This window comes from Stegostoma tigrinum, chromosome 21 (genome assembly GCF_030684315.1).
Source record: "Stegostoma tigrinum isolate sSteTig4 chromosome 21, sSteTig4.hap1, whole genome shotgun sequence".
NCBI classification, from domain to species: domain Eukaryota; kingdom Metazoa; phylum Chordata; class Chondrichthyes; order Orectolobiformes; family Stegostomatidae; genus Stegostoma; species Stegostoma tigrinum.
The window spans coordinates 37,687,408-37,712,727 of record NC_081374.1 but is presented as its reverse complement, the minus strand read 5'-3'; the positions used below and the strand labels follow the sequence as shown (position 1 = coordinate 37,712,727).

The following is a 25,320-nucleotide window of genomic DNA, read 5'->3' as shown; positions in this document are numbered from 1 at the left end:
CTTGATGTCTCATGATTTATTACCTTTTAACATTTACTTCTGGACTGCACGGTATTATGGACTGAAATCATAGGAATAAGATCTAGAAATTGCTGTACTGGTCTGTTTTTTTAGACAACAGATTATTCTAAATGTGAACAGTTCTGGGTTTCCAGACTGAGGTGACATTTTCTTGTGCTTTTAACTCTCTGTAGTTATGAAAAAGATGCAAAAGCTAAGTTTTAATATTTCTAAGGTAAAATGCAACACTAATTGCGACCAATTAAGCCCAGAACTGTTTCTTTTGCATTCGCAATTTAAAAAAAATTTCTTGGATATAATCTTATAAAAGATCTACTTATTAATATATTTGTGCCTACATATGCACTCAAAACATCATGAATATCTCTTGACTTGACGTAGGATACAGATTTCCAGTCTTTGTTGATTTTTAGATGTTTCACATGACTTGGTAACTCTCATGCTTCAAACTATCTATCACTTATCAGGCTGCCAGTTGAGGTTTGTCATTATATCACCCTCATTTGTTCTGTTACTTCCAAGATGCATACTGCTGCTGACAGTGTAAAATCTTCCATTCTCTGCCAGTGCAACAAATCCATATTGATAGCAGAGACCCATAGTAGATAGGTCATTTATGTAACCTTAAGTGCTTTGTAGCAAAGACAAAGTGAGTAGCAAGCAAAGCCTTGATACAGGGAAGTGTTGCCCTTAAATTGGCCTTGCACTCTGCACAGGAAAAGTCAAAATCTGTGACAACGATACTCAACGTTTCTGCGACAATGCAAAAATACTGTTGTTTAGTTCTTTGTTGCCCAGTGTAGTCCAATGCAGTAGTGCGGCCAGCTCAGCGATCGTGTTTATCTTGTACAACGATAAGTCATGTGTTACTCAGTCAACTTCTTTACTAGCCAGGCAGAGAAGAGGCAATAAGAGCAAATATCAAAAGTGATATCATGGTTAAAAGTGCTATAAACTGCTATACCTTGGAGAAATTCTGGCCTTTTATGTGAGCAATGCGTTACAGATCAAAGTGGTCGCTTTTGTAGGAGGCCAATGTATATACCAGAGAGAATGAGAGTTAGTTAACAGTGCTAATTTAATCCAATGATTTATGATACAAGGAGCAATTCCATTAAATTACTAACGTATTACCCTGTTGCCAGCCGTCCTTTATGTATTTTTGTAAGATATGATTGGCAAGTTGAAAGTGACTTTTTCTGACAGTGTTGCATTTGGCATTATGTTTGGCATTTCTCCATAACACCGCTGCCCCCTCGACCATCCAAAACCAGGCTTTGAATTTCTTTAATTAACTTTGTGATCTATTTAATCATGTTAATTCTGTTTTTTTCACAGAATATTATTGCTGAACATGAAATCCGCAATATTTCCTGTGCAGCCCAGGACCCTGAAGACCTCTGTACATTTGCTTATATCACTAAAGACTTGCAGACAAATCACCACTATTGTCATGTTTTCAGCACACTCGATGTAGTATGTAATTTTTTTTTTAATGAGTAATCAAGTGATGCTGTGTTTTGTTGCTCCTCAAGATGACATGGCAATAGCTTTCAGCTTCTAGGAATTGCTTCCCTGTTGCCAAATAGGATTTCATCCTAATCATAGGATCTTTACAGTGTGGAAGCATGCTTCTCAACCCATCGAGTCCACGTCAATCCATTGCACCCACTTCCTTACCCTATCCCTGTAACGCTGAATTTCCCACCTAGCCTGCAAAACCCAGGACTCTATGGCCAATCCACCTAAGCTGCACATCTTTGGACTGGAAGGAAACTGGAGCACCTGAAGGGAACCCATGCAGACACAGGGAGATTGTATAAACTCGACACAGACAGTCACCCGAGAGTGGAATCAAACCCAAGTCCCTGGCACTATAAGGCAGCAATGCTAACCACTGAACCACCATGCTGCCGCCCTCCCCCTTTTCTTGGGCATCATTGACCAGCTTTGGTTTATGGTTATTTTTTTCTGATCATTAAGTTGTCATGCTGTGTAATGCTTTGATTATTCACAAACAAAGTTTTGGTGGAACTATGACAGTGAGGTTCTGCACTAGCTGGGCTGTCACTTCAAAAATAAAATGCTCATCTAAAATATACACAAGTAGTCACAGGTTGCTTTTCATTTAAAAAGAAAAGCTTACCATGAGCTGGGTGTTCTGTTGATTGGAGGAGCCACCTTCAGTCTTGTGTGAGGCTTTTGACTCTTGCTATTCTGTGAAAGCATTGAGCAATTGAAATAAAAATTGAGGAAGCGCAGCATGTTTCCTCAGTTAGTGGTAGTCCTGAGCAAACGTGAACATGGCTGAGAGCTCTATGGCAGATGCTCGTTGTTCTAAAAGGATCTCTTTGAAGCAAGCTGTTTGGGATTAAGCTACTATAGTGTCTTGTCCCATATTACCCCCAATGTAAAACTGTATCATGTTTTGGATTTAATCTAAAATGATTTAAACTGCTATTGTGGCTTTTGTTTTTACAACCCAAATTTAGTTTGGAGTCTTTGGTGTCTAATTGTTTGGTATAAATGTCCTTGCTCTGATTGCAGGCTTACTATGACAGTGAAGCATTGAATTAAACCTGTTTGTATTCATTTTGACTTTTATACAGCGGTGATGATAATTCTCGGTATTATTGCATTTGAAAGGTCATCCACAACTTCATTGTCAGCAGGTATTATACAATAGGAAGTATCGTACTCTGATATGACATAAAAACATACAAATTAGGAGCTGGAGTAGGATATTTGACCATTCAAGCCTGCTCCGCCATTCAGTATGATAATGGCTGATCATCCAACTCAGTACTCCCTTCGGCTTTCTCCCCATTTTGATTTCTTCAGCCATGAGAACTTTATTTAACTTCTTGAAAACATTCAATATTTTGGCCGTAACCACTTTCTATAGCAAGAGAATTCTGCAGGCTCACCATTCTCTGGACATGGAAATTTCTCCTGAATGGCCTACCTGATATCTTTAGACTGGGATTCCTGGTTCTGGGCTTGCTGGTCAACGGAAAAGTCTTCATGTGTTTAACTTACCTAGTCCTGTTAGAATTTTATAGGTATCTATGAGATCCCCTTCGTTCTTCTAAACTCAAGTGACTGTAGTCCTCACTGATCCTGTTTTTCTTAATACATCAGTCCTGCTCTTTGCCCAATCAGATGTAAACCTTCAGTACATTCCCTCCATAGCCAGAGCACCCATCCTTAGATAAGGTGACTGAAACTGCACAATATACCAGTTGGGATGTCTCCAAGGCCTTGTAAAATTTGCAGCATGATATCCCTGCTCCTGTACTTGATTCTTCTCATTATGAAGGCCAACATACCATTTTGGCTTCTTCATTGCCTGCTGCACCTGCATGTTTACTTGCAGTGCCTAGTGACACCCACGTTTCCCACTTTCCCAGTCTATTATCATTTGGAAAATAATCTGCCTTCCTGTTTTTGTAAATCGCACTGAAGCATTGTTGTGCCCTCCCACCCAATTTATTGTAATCTGCAAACTTGGCGATATTACCTTTAGTTCCCTCATCTAAATCACTGATGTACGTTGTAAATAACTGGGGTCCAAGCACTCGTCCCTATGCTGCCCCATTAGTCAAATATTCCTACTCTTTATTCCAAGTCTGTTAACCAGTTCTGTATCCACATCAGTACACCACCCCCAATCACATGTACCTTACCATAACGTGCTAATCTGTTATGTGGGACCTTATTGAAAGCTTTCTGAAAGTCCAAACAAACGATATCCATTGGTTCCCCCTTATCAGTATGTGCTAACTCTGTCCAGTCCTGTCACTGTTTTGTAAGTGATCTGCTGTTAAATATTTTATAATGGATGTTTCCCAAATGTAGCATTTTCCCCATTACTGATGTTAGGTCTATAGTTTAATATAATATAGTTTAACTGTCCCAGAGTCGATCGAATCTTGAAAGATGATCACCAATGCATGCACTATTTACAGGGCCGCTTCCTTAAGTACCCTATTGTGGATTATTAAAACCTGGGGATTTATCAGCCTTTTAATCCCAATAATTTCCTCAACACATTTTCCCCACTAATACTGATTTTCTTCAATTTCTCTGTCTCTCAGGACCCTGCATTCCCAGTATTTTTTGGAATGTTATTTGTGCCCTCTTTGGTGAAGATCTCGCCCCCCCCCCCCACCCCCCTCCTCTCGCGCGCGTGCTCTCTCTCTTTCTCTCTCTCTCGCGCGCTCTCTCTCTACCCCCCCCCTCTCTTGCTCTACCCCCCCCCCCCCCCCCGCGCGCTCTCTTTTTTTCTCTTCTCCCCCCACCCCCCGCCCGCTCTCCCTCCCCCGGGACCCTGCGTTCCCAGTATTTTTTTGGAATGTTATTTGTGCCCTCTTTGGTGAAAACCGGTCCAAAACATGTATTTAACTGGAATGCCGTCTCACTTTTCTCAATTGTAACATTGCCATGTTTCTGACTGTAAGGGACTTGCATTTGTCTTCGCTAACCCTATCTCCTCACACCTCTATGATCAGTTTGTACATTCTCCATAAGCTTATTTTCCTGCTCTGTTTTTCCCTCATAATCAATCCTTTTGTTTTCCTTTGCTGAATTCTAAACTGCTCCCAAACGTGTGTTGTTTTGTTTTTCATTTTTTTGGCCAATTTGTTTGCCCTTTCTCTGGATCAAATACAATCCTTAATTTACTTTATTAGCCATGTTGAGGCCACCTTTCCAGTTTTACTTTTGTCAGAGTGGAATGAGCAATTGTTGCATTTCCTCCATGTGCTTTTTAAACAATTGGCACCTTAACCAAAAATTCATATTGTGGCCACTCTTTCCCAAGGAACATCACATTGTTCGTTTATCATTACACAACACCCAGAGAGAGAGAGTGGGGTCTTCACCAAAGAGGGCACAGGGAGTGGTGGGGGGAGGAGAGAGAGATAGGTCTTCATCAAAGACGGCACAAATAACATGCCAAAAAGTGCTGGGAACGCAGGGTCCTGAGACACTAGGACAACACCCAGACTAGGATGGTCGTTTTCTCGTTCTTCAAGAAGCCATAAATACTACAGGAATTCCTTATGTACAGTTGTGTTTGATTTGACGAGGGGAATTAATGATTTGGGCTCCTCATTAAACTGGAATTGTTTTTCAAGTTGATTAATAGGAATTTGGTTTGTTGACCTAATAAACCTAGTAAGAACAGTGCAAGTTACTGTAGTGGATGGTATTGGAACTTGAAATAAAGACAAATAATAACTCACTTGTTATTTTCTGTTCTCTTTCCCAGAATTTAACATATGAAATCATCCTCACACTAGGACAGGCATTTGAAGTGGCCTACCAGCTTGCTTTACAAGCCCAGAAACCTGCTCAGAAGTCCTATCTCACAGCTGAGCCAGAGTCAGAAGAAATTAGGTCATCTAAACCAATTCCTAAACCACGATCCAGCATGAGAAAATCTACTGTAAGTGCCCATAAATCCTTGCGTATTCAAGATGGAGTTCAGTCTTTTGTGCATTGATTGTATACAGTATGAAAGTTGTCTGAACATTTTCATTTGAGAGCAAATATTGAGGAAAACAAATTTATGCTTACACTACTTAACATTTCAGCAGCATATTCTGTCTATTATTTAGAGGAATGACTGAAACCGATAAGAGATATTTTTAATTCATTCCGGCAATGTAGGTTTCACTGGTTCAACCAACTCTTACTGCTCTCTAATTGCCCTGTGGAAGATGATGTGCTGTCTTTTTCAACGTTGCTGTTTGGAAAACAATTCCAAGTCAGCATTGTAAGTGGCTTGGATGAGAACTTGGATTGAGTACTCCATGTATTTGCTGCCCTTGACTTTGCATTCGGTTGTGGTTATGAGTTTGGAAGTACTGTTGATAATACCTTGATGAATTTCTGTCGTGCATCTTGTGGACAGTAACTCACTACTGCTACTGAGCATTAATGAAGAAGAGTGTATGTTTGTAGACGTGGTACCAGTTAAAATGGACTGTTTGTCCTGACAGGTGTCGAGCTTCTGGAGAGTTGTTGGAGCTGCACTCATCCAGGCAAATGGAAAATATTCTATCAAATTCCAGACTTGTGCCTTGTAGGTGGTGGTCAGTCTTTGTGGAGTTAGGAGATGAATTACTCACTACAAGATTCTTAGCCTCTGAACTGCTCTTGATACCAGACGTGAGTTTCTCCAGCAGTTTCTATTTCCGATCTCTGGTGTCATCAATTCTTTATTCTGGTTAGATTCTCTCTTGTTTGAGATGGGGATTGTCTGGCAATTGTGTGCCACAAATGTTTTTTGAGGTAGAGTAGTCAGATGCCAAAGATGAGAATGTTGCTGTCTTGGGGGAGAGTGTAGTGATACAGGATCACCGTAGCCTGCCACACGTTGGAACCTTAAATTACACCATGAAATACCTGAACTATAAGATGATTTAACAAAGTTGATGAAATTGAGAATTGCTGAAGAAAAATATTACATAAAAATATTACTTCAACTTTTAAGTTGGGTGAGGTTCTGGCTCATAACCTTGTAGTGTGATTGTCTTTAACATTATTAAAGGGCAAAAGTAATTTTCTTAACACAAGATTTGTCTCATCAGGCCGGACATTGTCAGCAACATATTTCTGTACTGTAGCAATTCTTGTTGCATGGTTTGTTGGGATGAATGTTGACACCACTGTCTCCTTCTCTCAGTAGTTATTGTTTTAAACCAGAAATAAAGGTAAAGTAGTTTAGAAACTCAACGTTTGATTTTTTGTAAAGTGCCTTTGATAGAAGATAAACATATGTTTGTAGACTGTGCCAAGTAAGGGCTAGTCAGAGCCCCATGCAGTTTGACATTAGGATTCACATTTAGGCTTTCAATGCAATTCTTAATTTAGTAGTGAGCATTCCAAGATTGAGTATTTCTTTTGGAGTTGAGTTCAGATATATCATTGGGATAGATTGGTGGAAGGTTTATGTCACCGGCAGTTTATTTATCTGTGGGCTGCTGAATACCGGCATTTGATACCTGAAACAAGATATTTTATAAGAGTTAGATCTCTCACCTTGATGAATAGCAGTCATTTCACAGATATAATGAAGTGGCTTCAATTTTTGTTTTAAAAACGTGAGCATGCTTAAAATTTCTGTCATAACATTGAATGAATAATTTATTGTCATATGTATCTTACAACAAGAAGAACTGTAAAATACAATGAAAAACTTCTCCAATTTCACCATGATCTGGATGATCTGGTGTCATTTTGCGAAAAAAAGGTAAAGCTTAGAGGTTTCTTTGCAGTTATCTGTATAATGTGTTGTCGTGGGCAGCAGCTGATTGATAAAATCAATAAGTTCAATGAATGTATATTTCTGCTGATCTAAAATCGGTGACCTGGCTGAATTTTACAGAATGCTGTAACTGGTTCACTAATGACTCTGCTGTCGTTTCTTACCAAATGAACTAGGTGCAGCCACCTAACAGCAGATGCTATTACTGTCACACGTGCACTACTCACAGGCCTTCGCATCCGCTTCTCCCGCTTCATGCGTTCAGCCAAGGAGTCCAGGTTTTTTTCTCTCTCTATATATATATATATATTTGTATATCTATCCCTGTTTCTATCTAGTGTTCTTTCTTACATTCTCATTCATTCATGGCTGCCACCCAAATGAAAATATGCAACCAAAATTTTCATTACTGGGAGATACATTTCCATAATCTATACTCATTTAATGTACATCTTAACAGTTCTGAAAATAATCACATAATACAGTAAGACCTATTTGTATATGTGGTTCTCAGTTTGGAACATTTATATTCGAAGTCACACCAAGCTAAAACAGAACATTGAGTTTTCAAAGTGTGGTTGAATCTTTTCAAAATTTAACTGCCGTATTTCCCAACTGAAGGCATAGAAATTCTTTGTGATTAGAAGAACTAAATTATGCACTTGTAGAAATTATAGCACTTGAAGGAGTTTGTCAAGTTGAGGCTATTGCTTCATCCTGTGTTTCTTTAAATTCTTCTTTTTCAATTTATCATTCTGTGTGGCATTTCAAAGCCAAGGTTAATTTTTTCATTTTCACTCTGCATTCTTACAGTGAAACTTCAGTTCAAATAGACCAGAATTCTAGTTGCTTTCAGCACATAAGAATAAAATGATTTTCATGCAAAGTTTGTACCCCATGTAACTGGATTTTATGTAGCAAGCTTAGCGATGTTAATACATTTAAAAAGTAACTGTTAAGGGATTCTTGGGAGCAAGAATTGTGTTCTGCAACTGTTTTAAACCTGAAATAAATTGTGTGAATTTTATTTATTTATGAACATCAATTTGTTGAAACAAGAATAATGAGTAGCATATAGACTCATGAGGTTTTATGAAATTTCATTTACCTTTATTACTAATGGGGGGGAAAAATGAAATATGCACAACAAATCTTTTAAAACTATTTGTCTGTATTTATCAAACACTCCAAACTTCCTACTTAGTACTTTCACACTTTTTAAATGTCCAGCTTGACCCATGGTTTTAGATCAATTAATCCTTAGGACTGCGAGCAGATACTTGTCTTTGCGTTGATTGAATATGACAGAAGAGTCAGTCTGCTTCTGAATTTGATTGATCTTTCATATTCCAGGGGACGTCGTATTTGATAGATTCTGTAAAGTATAAAGAAGCTACTGATAACAGAAATCTACAGTCGTGCTTTTGCGTCTTGTGTTATATTTCATTGCAAACACGGATTTTTTTCAATCCAATTGCAGCGGGAAATTAGTCATTACCAGGACTTAATTCAATGTTCACAATCAAAATAATAGTAGAAAGCCCACCTCTTCCTTGTACTCCAAACATTACTCACCAATAAACATATGAGTGGGACTAAATTGAGCTATGATATTTTTTAGCCCCTTCCATACTCCTTTAATATGACAACTGCTATTCACAGGGCTGGATTCCACAGCACTTGAAGCAACAGATAAGTAACTCCGTAGGCACCTTTTAATATACTTCTAACCAACTGTCAGAACTTCCTAAATGAAACTTAAATAGATAAAACACACAACTCCTCTCTGATGTCACTTAGTTAATCTGGGAAGGGGAGATTTCTACAGGAAATGGATTCTATGACCCGTCTTTATCACAATCTAAGGATTGTGGCTGTTATATTAATTTCAAATTGGTTATTGTTCCACAAAAAAAAACAAGTGCTGGAGTATATCTTCCTGAAACCTGTTCCTCAGATGCCAAGAAGTCTTTCATAGCTTTTCAAGATTCAGTGGACCCTTGGGAGAAGAGTTGTTTGCATTTTAATGACCCTTTGTAGCCAGCACTAGATATGAGTATAACAAACTTTAAATAAGCATTGTAAAATTTGATGGAGACAGCTGTGGCTGAATCTTTGAAATTTGTCTGTCAGTCCGAGGGTTTTTAACCTAATGGTCAATTCACGGGTCGAGAAGCGAAAGTGTATTTTTAATAGGTTATCCTTAAAAGTCTGCAGTGTCAGTTGTGGAAACAGACATTCAGTTCTCATACACTTTTTTGTCATAATTTCCTCTTCGAACCCCCTCAGCTTATGTATTTAATTTGCATGTCATTTGAAGAATTCGCCTGACATGCATTTTTTTTTGGTTCATCAAAATCTCCCTCTCCCTTGTCATCTAAGGGGTTCTAAATTTGTCTCCATTACTTTTTCTTTATTTGTAAGTGTTTAACCTATACCTCAAACGTCTTCTTTTTCTTAAGGATCACCTGTTATTTGGCTACAGTTTTTCCTGTTAGTCTCTCGTTCCATTTTACCATGTCTAGCTCCCTTTTCGTCACACTAGGATTCATTTTCTAATTTGGAAATGCTGTACTGGGTTATTTCTTGGTCCTCTTGATAACATTCTTTTATCCTTTGCATGGGATTATTACATGAGTATCACTGGCAAGGCTGATATTTCAGGGCCATTTCAGAGGGTAATTCAGTGTCAAACAAGTTTCTGTTGAAGTGGAGTCTCGTAGATCAGACCAGGTGAGGATGGTAGATATGCTTCCCTAAAGGATTTTACTGAACCAGCTGGATTTTGCAGTTATCGACAATGATTATATGGTCACCATTAGACTGGCTTTTTTTAATACCAGATTTTATTGAATTCAAGCTTGACCATCTGTCTTGCTAAGATTTGAACTGATGCCTAAATTTTTAGCTCGGGGTTCTTGATTTAACAACCCAATGATATTACCACTTTGCCATTGCCTCCATCTAATCTAAAATTTACAACTTGATCATTCTTAAACAAATGTTCTACCACTGGAATGTTGATCCACTTGCCCCAGTTCATTTCCCAGCAATGCCATCTTTCTAGTTGGGCCAAGCACATCTTGATCAAGGAGATTCTCCGAAATAAATGTCAGAAATTCCTACCACCTTTACTCCAATATTGCCCTCATCAATATTTAGCAGTTCAAGTCTCCCAATATAAGCGCACTATAGTTCTTGCTTGACTGATGTCCCTGCAGGTTTGTCTGTCTAACCCTGTCTCTCTGTTTAACTTAGTTCGAAGGCCTATAAAAATACCCTTAATCACATGATCTTAGTTTTATGTTTACTCACCGCTGTTTGTGCTTGAAGTTTAACAACTTATTCATCACTTTTTAATGTTTACATGTACACATTGCCATGGATTTTCCTAGTCTGCCCCTATCTGTTATGTCTTTATTAATAGAATTATGGTGAGGTTACAGGATCCTGTCATACACTGTACTCAATGGTTTCAGGTGATGAACTGCATAGAACCATAAGAAAAGTAGTAGCATGTAGAGGTAATTCAATCTATTGTGTCTATGCAAGATTAACTCCCCTCAATCCACTTTGCTGTACATTCTAATTTTTTTTCAAGGAGAATTGTAAACAAAAGAAGGGAAGTGACACATCCGCTCTCTAGGGCACTAGTGAGATCACGTCTAGAGTACTGCATACAGCATTGGCTGAACGTAAAAAATGGGAACAAAAATAGACCACTCTCGTCCCCTTGAGCCTGCTGTGCCATTCAATAAGAACATGATTGATTTGTTTATGATTCGTATTCCATATTACCATCTACGTCCATTTTCCCTAACCTAACAAGAATTTGGCCACATCTGTCTAAAAATAGTTAATGCCCGGAAATAGTTAATATTCCAGTTAATACCTGGAATAAGTAAGTTATCGCTGAAGTCTGTGACTTGTTTGAAACACAAGGGCCTGAGGATCTTGAGGGAGTAGATATGAATAGAATCAAGAACTGGGAGTCACTATTTAAAAATCAGGAATCATCCATTTAAAACATAAATAAGGCAAAAGCAAAATCCTCAGACCATCATGAGTCACTTCCTGTAAAGTTGATGTAAATAAAATTCTTGAATATTTTTAACCCAGAATTGGATAAAATCTTATTAAACAGAGGGGTGAAAGGGTGGAACTAGTAGACATGATTGGGGGAACCAGTGGATGTGGTTTTTGGATTTCAATGCAGCACCACGTCAGAGATTAACACGTAAAAATAAAGTACATGGGATTTGGGGTGGTGTTTGAGAGGGATAGAAAATTAGTTCGCAGACCGAAAACAGACTAGGAATAAATAGGAGCTTTTCTGAATGGCAGGCAGTGACTAATGGAGTATCACAGGGATCAGGACTAGGATGTCAGCAGTTCCCAATATATATACATGATTTAGGAGAGGGAAATAAATGTAATATCTCTAAATTTGCAGGTGACAAGGTGGACAGGTGAGCCGAGAGGAGAATGCAGAGATGTTGCAGTCTCATTTGTACAGGCTGTGTAAGTGGGCAAATACATGGCAGATGCAGTACAATACAGTATATAAGTGTGATGTTATCCACTTTGGTAGCAAAAATAGGAAGGCAGATTATTAATTGAATGGCTATAAACTGAGAGAGGGGGATGTTCGGTGGGAACTGGGTATCCTCATGCACCAGTTGTTGAAAATAGGTGTGCTAATGCAGCAGACAGTAAAGAAAGCATACTGTTCTGGATGTGAGTTTGCTCGCTGATCAGCGAGCAAACTCACATCCAGAACCTCAACCTGAGCTACAAATCTTCTCAAAACTCGCTAAAGCGTACTGTATGCGGGTCATTGTGAGAAGTTTGGAGTGCAGGAACAAGAATATCTTACTGCTGTTATACAGGGCATTGGTGAGGCCACACCTCAAATATTGAGACGTTTGGGTCTCCTTATCTGTTCTTGGTACAAAGGGAGTGCAGTGAAGGTTTACCAAATTCAATCCTGGGATGGCAGGACTGATGTGTAAGGAGAAGGTGAGTTGATGAGGATTGTATTCAGTGGGATTTAGAAGACTGAGGGGAAATCTTTCACATACCTATAACATTCTAACAGAACTAGACAGGTTAGATGTGGGAAGGATTTTCCTGATGGTGGGAGAGTCCAGAAGGGAGTCATAGTTTAAGGATGAGTGGTAAACCTTTTAGGACTGAGATGAGAAATTCCTTCACCCAAAGAGCAGTGAGCCTGTGGAATTCATTATCATAGAAAGTAGTTGAGACCAGAACATGTTTTCAAAAAGGAGGTAGATAAAGCTCTTGAGGCTGAAGGTTCCAAGGGATAGTAGGAGAAGGGTGGCAGTAGGGTATTGAGCTTGAGGATCAGCCATGATCTTATTGAATGATAAAGCAGGCTGAAGGGACTGAGTGGTCTAATTCGGCACCTTTTTTGTACATACAACCTGGTCAGTTGGGAGAACACCTTCATAGTGGAATCAGAGCAAATACGCTATACTAAAGTACTGTAGTGTTCATAGTTCCTTCTCAAAACCATATTCTACCAATATATTTTTGAGTATTGTAGTTCATTTTCATCAAGGAACACTGTATCTAACTGAAGTTAATTCTTCATTTTTGGGGAAACGTCCCATATGGAGCTGTAAACATTGCACTCTAACAGACGAGTAAGTCTGCAGAAGTTGCCTGTAGTGTTGCTCAGGATAGTCTTGAAACACTTCTTTCACTTTTCAGTTATATGTTTCTAAGTTTTTCATGCACCTCTATTCCATACAGTAAGGTTCTGAAGGGATGTTCTTTGAAATTGTAATTATGTATGTTTTATTCACCATTCAGTGCTGCTTTCCTATTGATCATATGTGAAAGTTTCAACAGGCAAACTGGGCAACATCTACAGAAAGTCAGTCCCCAAACCCGTAGTTTGAAGAAAGCCTAACTTAACACCTCATACTTTGCCGGCATATCTCATTCGATTTGTTTAATGTTTGCACATCAGAGAAACGTTCTGCTTTCCAGTGTATTTTCTTTTTCTCACACGTTGTCTTGTCTTGTTTTTGTAGATTGACTCTATTGAGCAAGATTCTCAATCGCATGGCAGTGTGGCGTGGATAGCAGACTCTAAGCCGGACTCCAAGAGGACAATCAGTACCAAGTATGAAACCACCATATTCTGACCACCTGCTCCAGCTTCTACTCCGTGCCTTTGCACTGTGAATCTATTCCACCTCTCCGCTTCCTAATGCGGGTACTCAAAAGCTGCTTTCACTCTCTTACCCAGAAGGAAACTTTTACTTGTGTTTCCTGTACCGTATTGTGTTATTCAACAATAGCTGCCTTCAGACATCTTGGGGATCTTCTGCTACTTAAAAAGAAGCTCTGAAAATTACTTGGAAGTCTTATTCCATGCCTGAACTTTTGAAATACTCTAACTTGCCAACACTGTGAGCTGTTGCACTGTTAATTCATCCACCCAAATGCTACTAAACGTTGCATGCATTGTTACTTGGACCCGTTGCATCTCCTTTCAGAACAGCACATCTCGGTAGATACTAATGGTTGGATGTTTCTACCGATGAATCTAATGTGCTTTTTAACACATCGCGTTTTCTTTTAACTTTGTTCCTCAAACACTGATTTAAGCAATTTCTTAACTTGTGCCTCATCCAAGCTGTCTTGTGGTTTGGTTAATTCCAAACTGAGTGAAGAAGGATGGAGTTATGGTTTAGCCAAATTGGCTTAAGTTATTAAAAATAAAACTTTATTTGTGTTCTAATTTTTCAGAGTTTCTACCATACGAAATGAATCAAGATTTCACCAGTTTTTTTTTTATTGACCAAAAAAAGCTAAAAGACCACAAGCCAGTTTGGCTGCAAAATTTTTTAAAATAATTTTTACTTCAGAAATCAGCATGTCTGAAACAATCAGTGTTTTTAAGGAGGTTATGGAAATGCTTACTTTGATACATCGGTTTAGACATGTGCCATTTAACATTTATAAGTAATCAAACTGAAGAGATTCTCTACTTTTTCAATTTAGAATGGTCACAGATATTGCCATTTCAGAGATTACATTGAGATTAACTGTTGAACTCTAGTCTGTTTATAACAGCTGCATTTTTGACATCTACTGTCAACTCACTTTAATTCGAAATTGTTTTATCCAAATAATCTGATTCTTTTTATTGAGGCTAAGTTTCTACCTTATTATTCGTGCGCTAAATTCAGGTTATTGAATCATTTCAGATTTTTTGAAACACAAAATACTTCAAAACATCTGTACTGCCACCAGAATCATATGCATTGGTTACTTGAATAGAGCTCCTGTTCACTAATTATGTACACTGGACCTATGCAATTGCATGTCTTCTGTCAGTGTGTGGTATTATTGATTTATTCCATATTTTGTTTACTTTTTCAGAATTGTTGCACATGATATTTTTTAATGTTAAAATCTGTTGTCAAACTTTTCAATTGTGTTCTTTCCTTTTCTCTCTTTTTATTTTGTGCTTAGAAGGTTTCACTTATTGACTGAGCCGGGTTCTTTCATTGTCCATAATTGAGGCTGTTAACAGCAATATTTCTTGCCTGCAGGGATTCCAAAACCTTCAAACTAATAACAAATCAGTGAACATCTGTGCAATAAACCAATAATAACGCTTCTGTGCTAAAGGAGTGTCCACACTTAAAATATTAATTTGTGCACTCTTAATCGTGATCCTGACTATGCTACTTAGTACTACCAGCATTTTCAGTTTTTGCTTGATTTCCAGCATCTTCACTGTTATTTTTCATTATCGAATGAAATGTTGGGCAAATTGAAAGATAAAATGATGTTACATTTCAGAATTTGAGGAGTTCTTCCCATTGTAACACCATTTTGAAAATATTCTTTGTATTGACTATTCATTTCTAATGACAAGTAGATTTTTAAAAGCAATGCATTATTCAGCAACTTTTAGCACACTATTTTGTACCGGCTTAATAACAGTTACAGTTTGCAATAAGTTTACCCTTTAATGTAGTTATTTTGTGACAATAGTACCTTTCTGTAAACAAAGTGTCCACAGGCTTTAGCATTAGTATTAAGAGTACGCCGGAAGACCTCCAACTGAGTGCTCTTAGATGTGGTGATGCATTCAAGTTGTCTTATTGATGGAAGGCTGTTGAAGGGAATCATTTCCAGCGTGGTGTTCGTTTTTGTACACAGTTAACACAACTAACAGATTTACTAATGTTTCATTTACAAAATATGGTGAAAATGTTTGCAGCAGAGGCAAGGCAAAGAAGATTCTTGAACAATTTCTATCCTGCCTTTAGCACTGAGATCAACCTAGTCATTGCCAAAAACACCCTCTGTAGTTTGTGGTTCACTGCCTCTTATTAATGTCTGCAGATGCCAAGAATGTTGGCTGCTCCATTTTTTCCCTATCCTTACTTTTGTAGCCAGATATATATACCTGTTAGATAACAATATAATGTGCGGTTTTTTGATAACACTATCATTCTGCTGTCCTTTTTGACTGCCTGCGTAACATAACCAAAATCATTTCATATTCAGCAAAATAAAGCAATTCATTTTGGATTTTGCTAGCTATAACTTTTGTACTGACCCCAGCTGTCTGTTCTGGCTGAATCTGCTGTCCAAGCTGGAATTGATCACTATAATCTGCTGCATCATCATCCTCTGATCTGTTAAATATTGTCATCACTGACATATGTACACACATCCATACCACACTCTCTTCCCCCCCTAAAAAACAAAACTAATCCGTAAGTCTAAGGTCCCTAGCCTTTCCAGCAAAATATTTCATAAATCCATCAGGCCAGGATGTTTATAATACAAGTTATTTTCTTGGTCCTCATTCTACTTTGGATTTAATTTTGTCTGTTTGGACCATATTTGAGTGATTTTCTGTACCCATATTTTAAACAACTGGTTAATTTTCCCTAATTCTAGATTATGGCCCATTCCACTCTGTTATCAGAAAATAATTTTTCGTTCAGCACAATTCTGGACTCTAGAATTCAAAACCTCCCTGCATTTTTGAAACCACTTTAAAAATTCAGCTCCATCACTGTACATCTGGTTCTGTCTTCAACCAATCTGTGCTTATTGCTCATTTCTCTGCTTTGTCAAACACTTTTAAGATATTCTTTGCATGAGTGGAGCTACAAATGTCATATCTGTTGATTTTTTTTTGCCACAATGTTTTGGTGTCTATAAATCACTGAACCTTCTGTTGCATCCCTGAAAATTGGATATTGAATTCTGACTGGATTGTGGTGTTTCAGAAATGTAACCTTGCACAACCTCACCGAGGGAATCACATACAAATTGTCGAATAATCAAACTATGCTTTGCTAACAGAGGATATCTTGAAGTAATATATAGATCAGGATTTACCAAATGTTTGAATTCAATAATATCCCAGCTAAACAATCAGTTTGTACATTATAATGTGACTCAGATAATTAACTAGTTGGAGTTGTTTTTGTGAGAATTTAGAAGTAATTGAAAAAACTGTGGATGCTATAAATCAGAAATAGAAACTGAAATTGCTGGTAAAGCTTAGCAGATCTGGCACCATCTTTGGAGAGAAAAAGGAAGTGTTACTTGATCCGAGACGTCAACTCTGATTTCTCTCCACTGAGAATGCCAGGCCTGCTGAGCTTTTCCAGCAATTTCTGTTTTGGTTTCTGAAGGTAACTGTATCCAGTTATTTATCCATGTGAAAAAACAAGAGGGGCTGAATACTCCTCTGCTGCTCCATATTTATGTTTTCATAAGTAATTGCATGCATCACCTTATTTTCAATACCTGCTTGATTTGTTTAGGTTATTTTAAGCAGAACTGACTCGTTGCATCATTGTGACTTAATATCTAATGATAGAGTAGAATAGGTAGAACCATGTATGACAGAAATTTAAGCTACAGGATTTGGCACATGACCAGTAAAGATCGTTCAGAGTAGTTAGACAAGGGCTAATGTTGGACTTGAGCAAGTAGTGAGCAGATTTGTGTAATTAAAAGTCAGTACATACGTAGAAAGTGTTAAGAAAGGGAAAGATAGAGTGCAGAATCTACTGAAAAATTACTTACAAATTCACTGTTGTTACCAGATGGACAATGTTCAACTATTATTTGTTTCTCCTTCAAGAATTAGAGGCTAGTTCCAGCACCCTGTAGGAAATTGGATTTAGTATCGAATAGTGTGTTGCCTATTGAGATGCATTATATGTACAGATCCAATAGGAGAAATAGTCGTTGAGGCTAATAGCTAATAGAAATTCATCAGAAAGAGTGCAAGGTTAAAAAAAATTACCTTCAAAACTAATAACTTTTAAAAATTCGTATGATGTTTTAATGTAATTAATACTGTCTAATTATTAAGCTTGCAATTGCCTGAAGTAGTAGGGAAGTTTTATAAATACATCATTACATTTTTAACTAATTTTCTGCTCAAATGTAATTGGTGACACTATGTGAGCTGAAGATGTACAAGTATTATAAGTAGGTCTTTAGTTCCTGTGTTGATATGCTTTTTAAGAAGCTTTTTGATTTCAGATTAGAAGAATGGTACCATTCCTGTACATAATGGTAAAAGTGTGGAGAAGAATACTTAATATTTATTGTAAATCATATTGCAAAATAATAACAGACACTTCATGGAAAAAAAACCAAAGATCTGCAAATGCTGGAAACAAAAACTGGCGTTGCTGGAAAAATTCAGAAGTCTGGCAGCATCCGTGGAGAGAAAGGACATCTGAAGAAGACTCACTAGACCCAAAATGGTAATTCCCTGCTTTCACTCCGCAGATGCTGGTAGACCTGCTGAGTTTTTCCAGCAATTTGTTTTTGAGAGCAGATACTTGATATTGTCTGCAAAGCTATTCTACTTACATTGGAAAGCTATGATCTAGCTCTTGCAAGAAAGGGTAATAAGAAATAGACCTGTGCATGTGTTATATATTTTGACCTCTACAGGTATTCTTAGCATTTTCTGCTACAATTAAAAAAAGTAGCTTGTTTCATTGCTAGATGAAACGAGCTCTCTCAGTAAATACAAAATTTTGAAGCTTAATATTAGAAGTTTCATTTTAAACTAACCCCCTAGTGATGACAGTGAATCAAAATAATTTTATGCATACAAGAATAATTCCTTAAATAGGAAATAAATGATAACCAGGCTGCAATTTTATTCTTTGAATTATTCAGTTATGAAGTCAGCCTTTTATGTGCTTCTTGGAATACCGGCTTGTTTCTTAGCTCAAAGTGCATTGCAAAGCCTAAATGATGAGGATCAAGGTGTTTTATCCATGAATAAGCCTTCATTATGTTTGGATGATTCAGTGCAAAGCAATAGGCAGAACTTCAACCTTGAACTAGATTAATGCACAGGTATTGTGCAGTGTCATACTTATCACCCATCTGTTGCTACAGTTAAGTGACTCGCTATCCTACTTAGAGGCCAATTAAGTATCAGCTACAACAGTGTCACATATAGGCCTGACAAAAATTCTTAAATTACTACACCTTTGGGCTCTCGTGGAGCTGCTGCAACTTGGTTTCCCTGGATTTGTCATCTGGTGAGAAGTGTAAGATGTATACTTCGCCACTTCCTGCCCTTTCCTTGCCCCATCCCCTTCTCTCTGTGCAGAGTTTAGCAGTGATGGTGAGCAGGCACAAACACTGGACCAGTATACCTGTGCGTTCTCCATATACAGGTGCCATATCTCATAGGTTAAAAGTAAATAAAGCTACAGTCTTTTTCAGTTTGATTTTCTTGCTTTGTATTAGTGCGTTATTGAAAATGAAATGAAGTTGTGATCTTGATTACTTTGTTCAAAAAGTATCTAAAAACTAAAATTTAGTTTGTTACCAATGAAACATGACTAAGGTATTAGTTATTAATCAATAGGCAATAATTAGATGTAAATTGGCAACTCTGATAAAATAAGATTTGACTCCAACCAGAGCTAAAGTTAGAACAATGATGAGAAATATGACTGGGCTTTGCCTTTCAGAGCTGAGATTTCTTTGATACAGTGTCACTAATTCTTGAGTTACATTGTCACTTAGGGAGTTAAAAACTGGCAGCAATTGTCTAATTTTGAAGGGAAACTACCTACCTGCTTTCCATACTTGTGTGTGTATGTGTCCTATATAACTTAAGTTCTTATTTTGAGTCAGTGTGTCATGTTATTTTTCTTAAATAATCTACAAACATTTTTGGCAAAGCTTGTGCACATATGTTGGCGATGATTACATTCAAATAACAATACAAATTTTGTTAGCAAATTTCTATATATGTTTTACACTGATTCATGCACAGCTACAAGCACTTTAGCACAGGAGGGTGAAGCGAAATTTCATTGATATAAAGCTGGTGAGCTAGCATTTGTAGCAAAATTGATCTCTTGCACAAAAATTCTTATTAACAGTCTCTGTGAGATGCTATAAAATAGCAATACCTGGGCTTTGAAATAACACAATTTATTTTCTTCTGACGTGTTAAGGAAAACTCTTTTTGTCTGTATCTGTTAGGAACAAAAATCTATTTGAATCCTATTTGCAGTTACATGTCATCGTGTAGACCATGGAGGCATTGTTTAAGTGCACATTTTAACATACAACTAACTTACATTCTGTAACAATTAATAATTGTATTATAAGTTTTCAACTGTGTTGTTTATATTTTTAGATTGTGCTGAATTTTAATCAAGAATTTTTGAAATTTGCAACTGTTTAATTTGTCCTTTTTCATGAAAATTTTAATTGTGTTCCTCTTTCTTCCACTCCTCCTTTGTGTCTCCTTTGTGTATCCCATTTTTGCAGTTGAGACAGTGGAATAATCTGCCCAATTGTTACATAAACTAGATTTATTTCTGCCTATGTCCCAATGTTTCTTGGCTTCCATTTATTCTTCTAATTTTCCTTTATAATTAATACTACATTTTGGCTTAAAACATTTTCTCATATATTCTGGCTGAGCTGTTTAAAAATGCAGCCAAAAAAATTCAAGCCAAAACACAGATAATAGGAATTGCTGATGCTGGAGAATCTGAGATAACAAGGTTGAAAGCTGGATGAACACAGCAGGCTAAACAGCATCAGAGGACATCCTTAGAGGCTTCGCAGTGGGGTTTAGTTTCTGAAGAAGGGTCCGGACCCGAAACGTCAGCTTTCCTGCTCCTCCGATGCTGTTTTGGCCTGCTGTGTTCATCGAGCTTTACATCTTGTTATCTCAAGTCTAAACAGGATCATTTCTCACCTTGCTTCTATGGAATTCAATGTATTGTGATGATTATGTTAAATCTTCAACTCTTTTTGTGTATATTTTAAGTTTAACATCATCTCCATTTTATCTCTTTATTTTGACTCTATGTAGCTGAAACTCTGGGGTGTTTACTGGAAATGTAGCAATGGGTGCCCCTGGTCAACACGAGGGAAAATTAAAACCATCCAAGAAACAGCATCCCATGCCAGTGGGAACATGGAACTGAAGTTGGCCTGTGTAGCAGTGGTTTCCACTTTGTTTATTGAAGCACAACTTCATATTAGCATTTCTGGGACTTCCTCCTCAACAAGTGCTTAGATATGATCAAGAAATGTCGTCACTTAATCAAAGAAGAATCATTGTGAGCATCACTAAATTACCCTTACTGAAGATGATGAAGTGGAGCAATCATTTTTTAATCTGGTTGATAGTACTTCATCTTATGCAGCAGGAACCAATGATGTGCACTGTCTCCAAAGCTTTAATGCATAAAATGTGGTGAAAAGGATTTTTATGTTGGAATGTAGCTTCATTAAATAATAGTTTTTTCACCTGAGTATTTTTTCCTTCAACTTCTCAGCAAAATAAAAATAGTTATGATCATTGGATTCCACAATAGTAAGCAAAAACTGCTCTACTGTGGTTTTAAAGTAAGTTTGTCTAAGGTGCAGTGTTAACCTCCTTTTGTAATGTGGTTATCAATCATTTTTGTCTGCTAACATCTCAGTTATTTTTTCTGCATTCAAATTACTGTAACATGCCTGCATTATTGCTACTGTTTTCGCGTGGAAGAAGCTATGGGATCAGAATCTTAAATGTCTGAAAGCATGATTTTTTTTGTCTCAAGTTGCATTATATTTTAAACTATGAACCTGCATTTGAGTCAAGCCAAATGACGCCAGAAGATACTTAGTTAAGCTATGAATGACTGGAAATGAATTAAAGCAGTGCTTCTGTTCCACAGTAAGATGGTGTCCTTATCAGCCTCTACAAGATCAATTTATAAATGTGAAGAAAACATGTTTTCATGCAAGTTTTGGAGTTAAAGTTCAAGATAGTTTTAAGATGTTCTGTTGAGCACTAGATTCTGACTGGTACTTTGGGTTTAAGATTATGTAAATGAAAATGTCAGATACTGTTTTGTTTTCACAGGATTGAAGTAACAGGAAGAACAAGGCATTTTAATAAAGTATGTGAGGGGAACCAAACAATGCCAAAATGTGGTATGGCACAAAAGAGATAAAATTCTATCTATTTATAATTCCATTGTGAGATTTAAAATGTTATAAAACTGACCCGCCCCCATATTTGTGGCCATTGTGTACAAATATCAATTTAAGCATTTAAGGGATTGTTCATTCCACTTCCCTGAACCACTCCTTTGACATTAATCTCTACTTGAGTTGAACTAAAATGAATTCCAAATGGTTAAAACCAATCTCTGCTTTTGTACTAGTGTCAACATTTAAAAATTCTTTGCTTCCTTACAGAGGCATTGCCACTATGCAACCTTTTAGAGCCAAAAGAGCAAAATCATGTGGAGAATGGTATCTTTCGTGACCATGATCAGTATTGTTCTATGGTTTCCTGACACAAAATTGATTTTGTAAAGGAGACAGTTAGCAACAAACTGCCTCAAGAATAAAATGTTCCATCATGCAGTATGCACCATATATCACTGTCAAGCCACAACATCTTTTGCATCCAAGCAAATAACTGAGCTTGAATAAATGGCAGCTCTGAGTTGTAATCAGCGCACAATGTTGATGTAATTCTACTTCTGGGATATAGGGATTCTTTGATAAATTTAATACGTGCTATTTTATGCAACAGCAGAATTGTTGGACAGTTCTTTGATTCAGCAAACAAATTTAATTGCTAAGTCACACTGAACAAGCTGTCATGCCATAAAATGGCATTTGAAGCAAAAGAGTGGCTCAGTGAAGTGATATTAAGTATTCAAATGATGTGCAAAATAACTAAGCAGCAGTGTTTTTAATCTAACTTGCCTGCTTAAGTAACTTGAGGAATTTAACGATCGACAAACAGCTAACCTATTTCGTAGAAATTTTTTTAAGTTATTCATGACAGCTTGATTCTGTTTTGATTAACTAATAATCTCATTAAAAGTGCACTAATGGGCAGGGGGAGTAGCTGCTTCACCTAATTCACAATCTGAATATTATTTTATTGTTGTAAAATTAAATTTCAAAAAATCATTTTAGTCTGGGTTGGGGCTGTGAATGCTGTGTAGACACTAAGCAGGGCTTATTGGTGTATATCTTGTTCCAAATTTTAGACATTTATGATGGTTAGTGTTGGATCTAATATGTACTGATGGGTGTTTATTACTTTACCAGTTCTGCATTGAAGTACTTGAAAGACCTATTTCTCTGTGTATAAAGTTGTAGTGTCATGATCAAGTGTTGAAACTGGACATAACATGGTACCAAACACTAGGATTATTGTGCAAAAACTAGACTGACCTCATAACAATACAAGTTTGTAAATATACTTGGGCTTCCAGTCTGTTTTTGTTACTACTTTTTACCATTATTTGTACAATTAGAAATCAGTGAATAAACAGATCTGAGGAAATTTTTGAATAAGTGTTTCAATTTGATCAAAATTAATAGATTTTTCTTTGCAGCATTGTAGTCCTTTGTAAAACAGTTCAGGATTTCTTTGTCCCATTTCAAAAGCCGCAACTTTTAGATCAAAGCGCATTGTTCTGTTTCAACACTTCCCGCAACAAAACTGGCAAGCTTTCATGAATTTCAGGATGACCGTTCTGAACCCAGTGTTTCCATAAAAGAATGAACTGAATATTTCATAATGAGCAGTAACTCCAATTTTCAAACAGAATGCACCAAACCACAGAACTGGTCATTACGATTACCAAAAATGTTGAGCATAGCAAAGGTGACGTTGTGTTCTGAGTATATCAGTCTGAAATAGTTAGTTTCGTTCCTTGCAATCACAATTTAAAGTCTGCCAGTAGCCTACTTCAGCATTAGTGTTTGAAAAATCATGAAAATAATCCAACTGTATTACATGATCCCAAACACACAACATTGCAAAATCGTGTCACAAATACAATCATTTTGTAGTGCACTAAGGAATTGATAGTGGATCTCCTCAAATGAAAGAGAGAGTATGGGCTTCCTTCCCAAAATGCTTAACAGCTATATTGTTGTTGGATCCACAAAGGTAGCTAAAAGAGCTGCAAAATTTGGTTATTCTTTCTTTAAGGCAAGGATGCTCTCTTTTTAAAGGAATTCTAAAGTGTGAAAGCTAGCTCTCCCAAGGTTGATTTGTGCTTCTGATGACCAATTAAATTGGTGCCTAATGCTGTTTGAGGCAGCTTCATCTCGTTGTTGATGAGTACTTCTCATTAACCATCTCCTTTCAGTGATTAATTAGGCAGTAGTATGGAAGTTATTAGTGAGGATTTCAAGCATGTCTCAAAACCATGCTGTATCTGTGTGACAAACAAGCTCACAGATAAATTTAGGTGTATTCAAAAAACAAGAAGGATCTACCCATAATATTTTTAGAGTAAGATTATCATTGTGCAAAAGATCTTTGAGCTTAAAATGTGCATCAGGCTGCTGACTATCTGAAGAGGGCAATTTAAATGCCATCTTATAGTACTCAGAAGCCTACAACAGACAAGGAGACCGTTTTCCAACTCTTGGCCCAAAGCCCTGGAGTCTATGACAATGCAAGTAAATATCTAAGTACTGCTTAAATACTTTGAGAGTTTCTGACTCAGCCCCTTGTGCAGATGCTTTTTAAAATTTTATTGAATACTCTAGGGTGATGATGAACCTACCTCACCCTGCACCATCTTATAGTTAGCTTGTACAATGCCAGCCATAAGGACAGTCATGAGACAGGGGAAACGGATGTGCTGGCATCTGTGGGAGATGCTTCCTGACAGCCCAGCCCCTACATCAAGATCTCTAATTGCCCACTATGCTGGAAAGCAGATTCAGGGGCAGCTGAGATTCTTGCTGCCCATGGCATAATATAGTCCAGACACACCATGTTTCCATTGCACCTCTTCAACATTCCATTGTATCTGCTTGACATGCGTTGGAATTTGCTATGGTGACGATGGAAGCTACAATGAGTCATCAAACAGTGCATGACTTTGAACTCCTCAGGCTGTTGAATGGACTTGGTCACCTGTCCATTTTACAAAGATTAGGATTTGGACTAAGCATCCAGCACGATGTCAAGATGGACCTGAACTCTTAGACTTCAGAGGTTTGTGATCTCAGTTGCCTGATTACTGGCAGTAGAACATTCAAAAGAATTTTCAGGTACATAATTAATATTTGAAAAGCAGCAGTTTAGACTAATACATTGGCTAATTAGTCAAAGGATATACAACCTCTGAAATTAGGATGGTTTACTGATACTGGAAGAACGTGAGGTATTTGAATTTCATTAAAGCTGTGAAGGTAGCATTCTGTTCTCTAGAACACTGTTCCCTGGGTCTTTCCTCAATCTCTTCTGAAGAAGGCAGCTCTCTGCCTTCTGACCCTGAGCTGCTTTTGATATACTGTATTTCCAGCAGCTGGTAATTCGTGCTCTATCAATCACACATTTGAATATTTAAAGCCAATGAAAATGGGACAGCTACTCATTGTGTCAGGTTGGCCATTGTCCCCTAGCAACCTTTCATCAAAGGGTTAATTGTCTTTCTTTCTAAGAACAAAAAACTTCTATTTCCCGATGAACT

General features: G+C 37.3%; 1 protein-coding gene across 4 annotated transcripts in view; it reads left to right on the top strand.

The window, feature by feature from the left end:
* LOC125462739 (ankyrin repeat and SAM domain-containing protein 1A-like) overlaps window positions 1-23,168 on the top strand; it is a 334,971-nt gene extending 311,803 nt beyond the window's left edge. Inside the window, exons 23-27 of one of the 4 annotated variants that reach the window (XR_009447014.1) lie at window positions 1,360-1,497; window positions 5,294-5,470; window positions 7,471-7,572; window positions 13,354-18,084; window positions 20,682-23,168. Coding sequence is in view for 2 of the 4 variants with exons in the window: in XM_059653454.1 (XP_059509437.1) it covers window positions 1,360-1,497; window positions 5,294-5,470; window positions 7,471-7,572; window positions 13,354-13,445; window positions 20,682-20,685 (513 nt within the window). In the remaining 2 variants the exon portion in view is untranslated. The remainder of the gene's footprint in view (window positions 1-1,359; window positions 1,498-5,293; window positions 5,471-7,470; window positions 7,573-13,353; window positions 18,085-20,681) is intronic. The other 3 variants (XM_059653454.1, XR_009447015.1, XM_059653455.1) reach the window with 3 other exon arrangements.
* The last annotated feature ends 2,152 nt before the right edge of the window (window positions 23,169-25,320 follow it).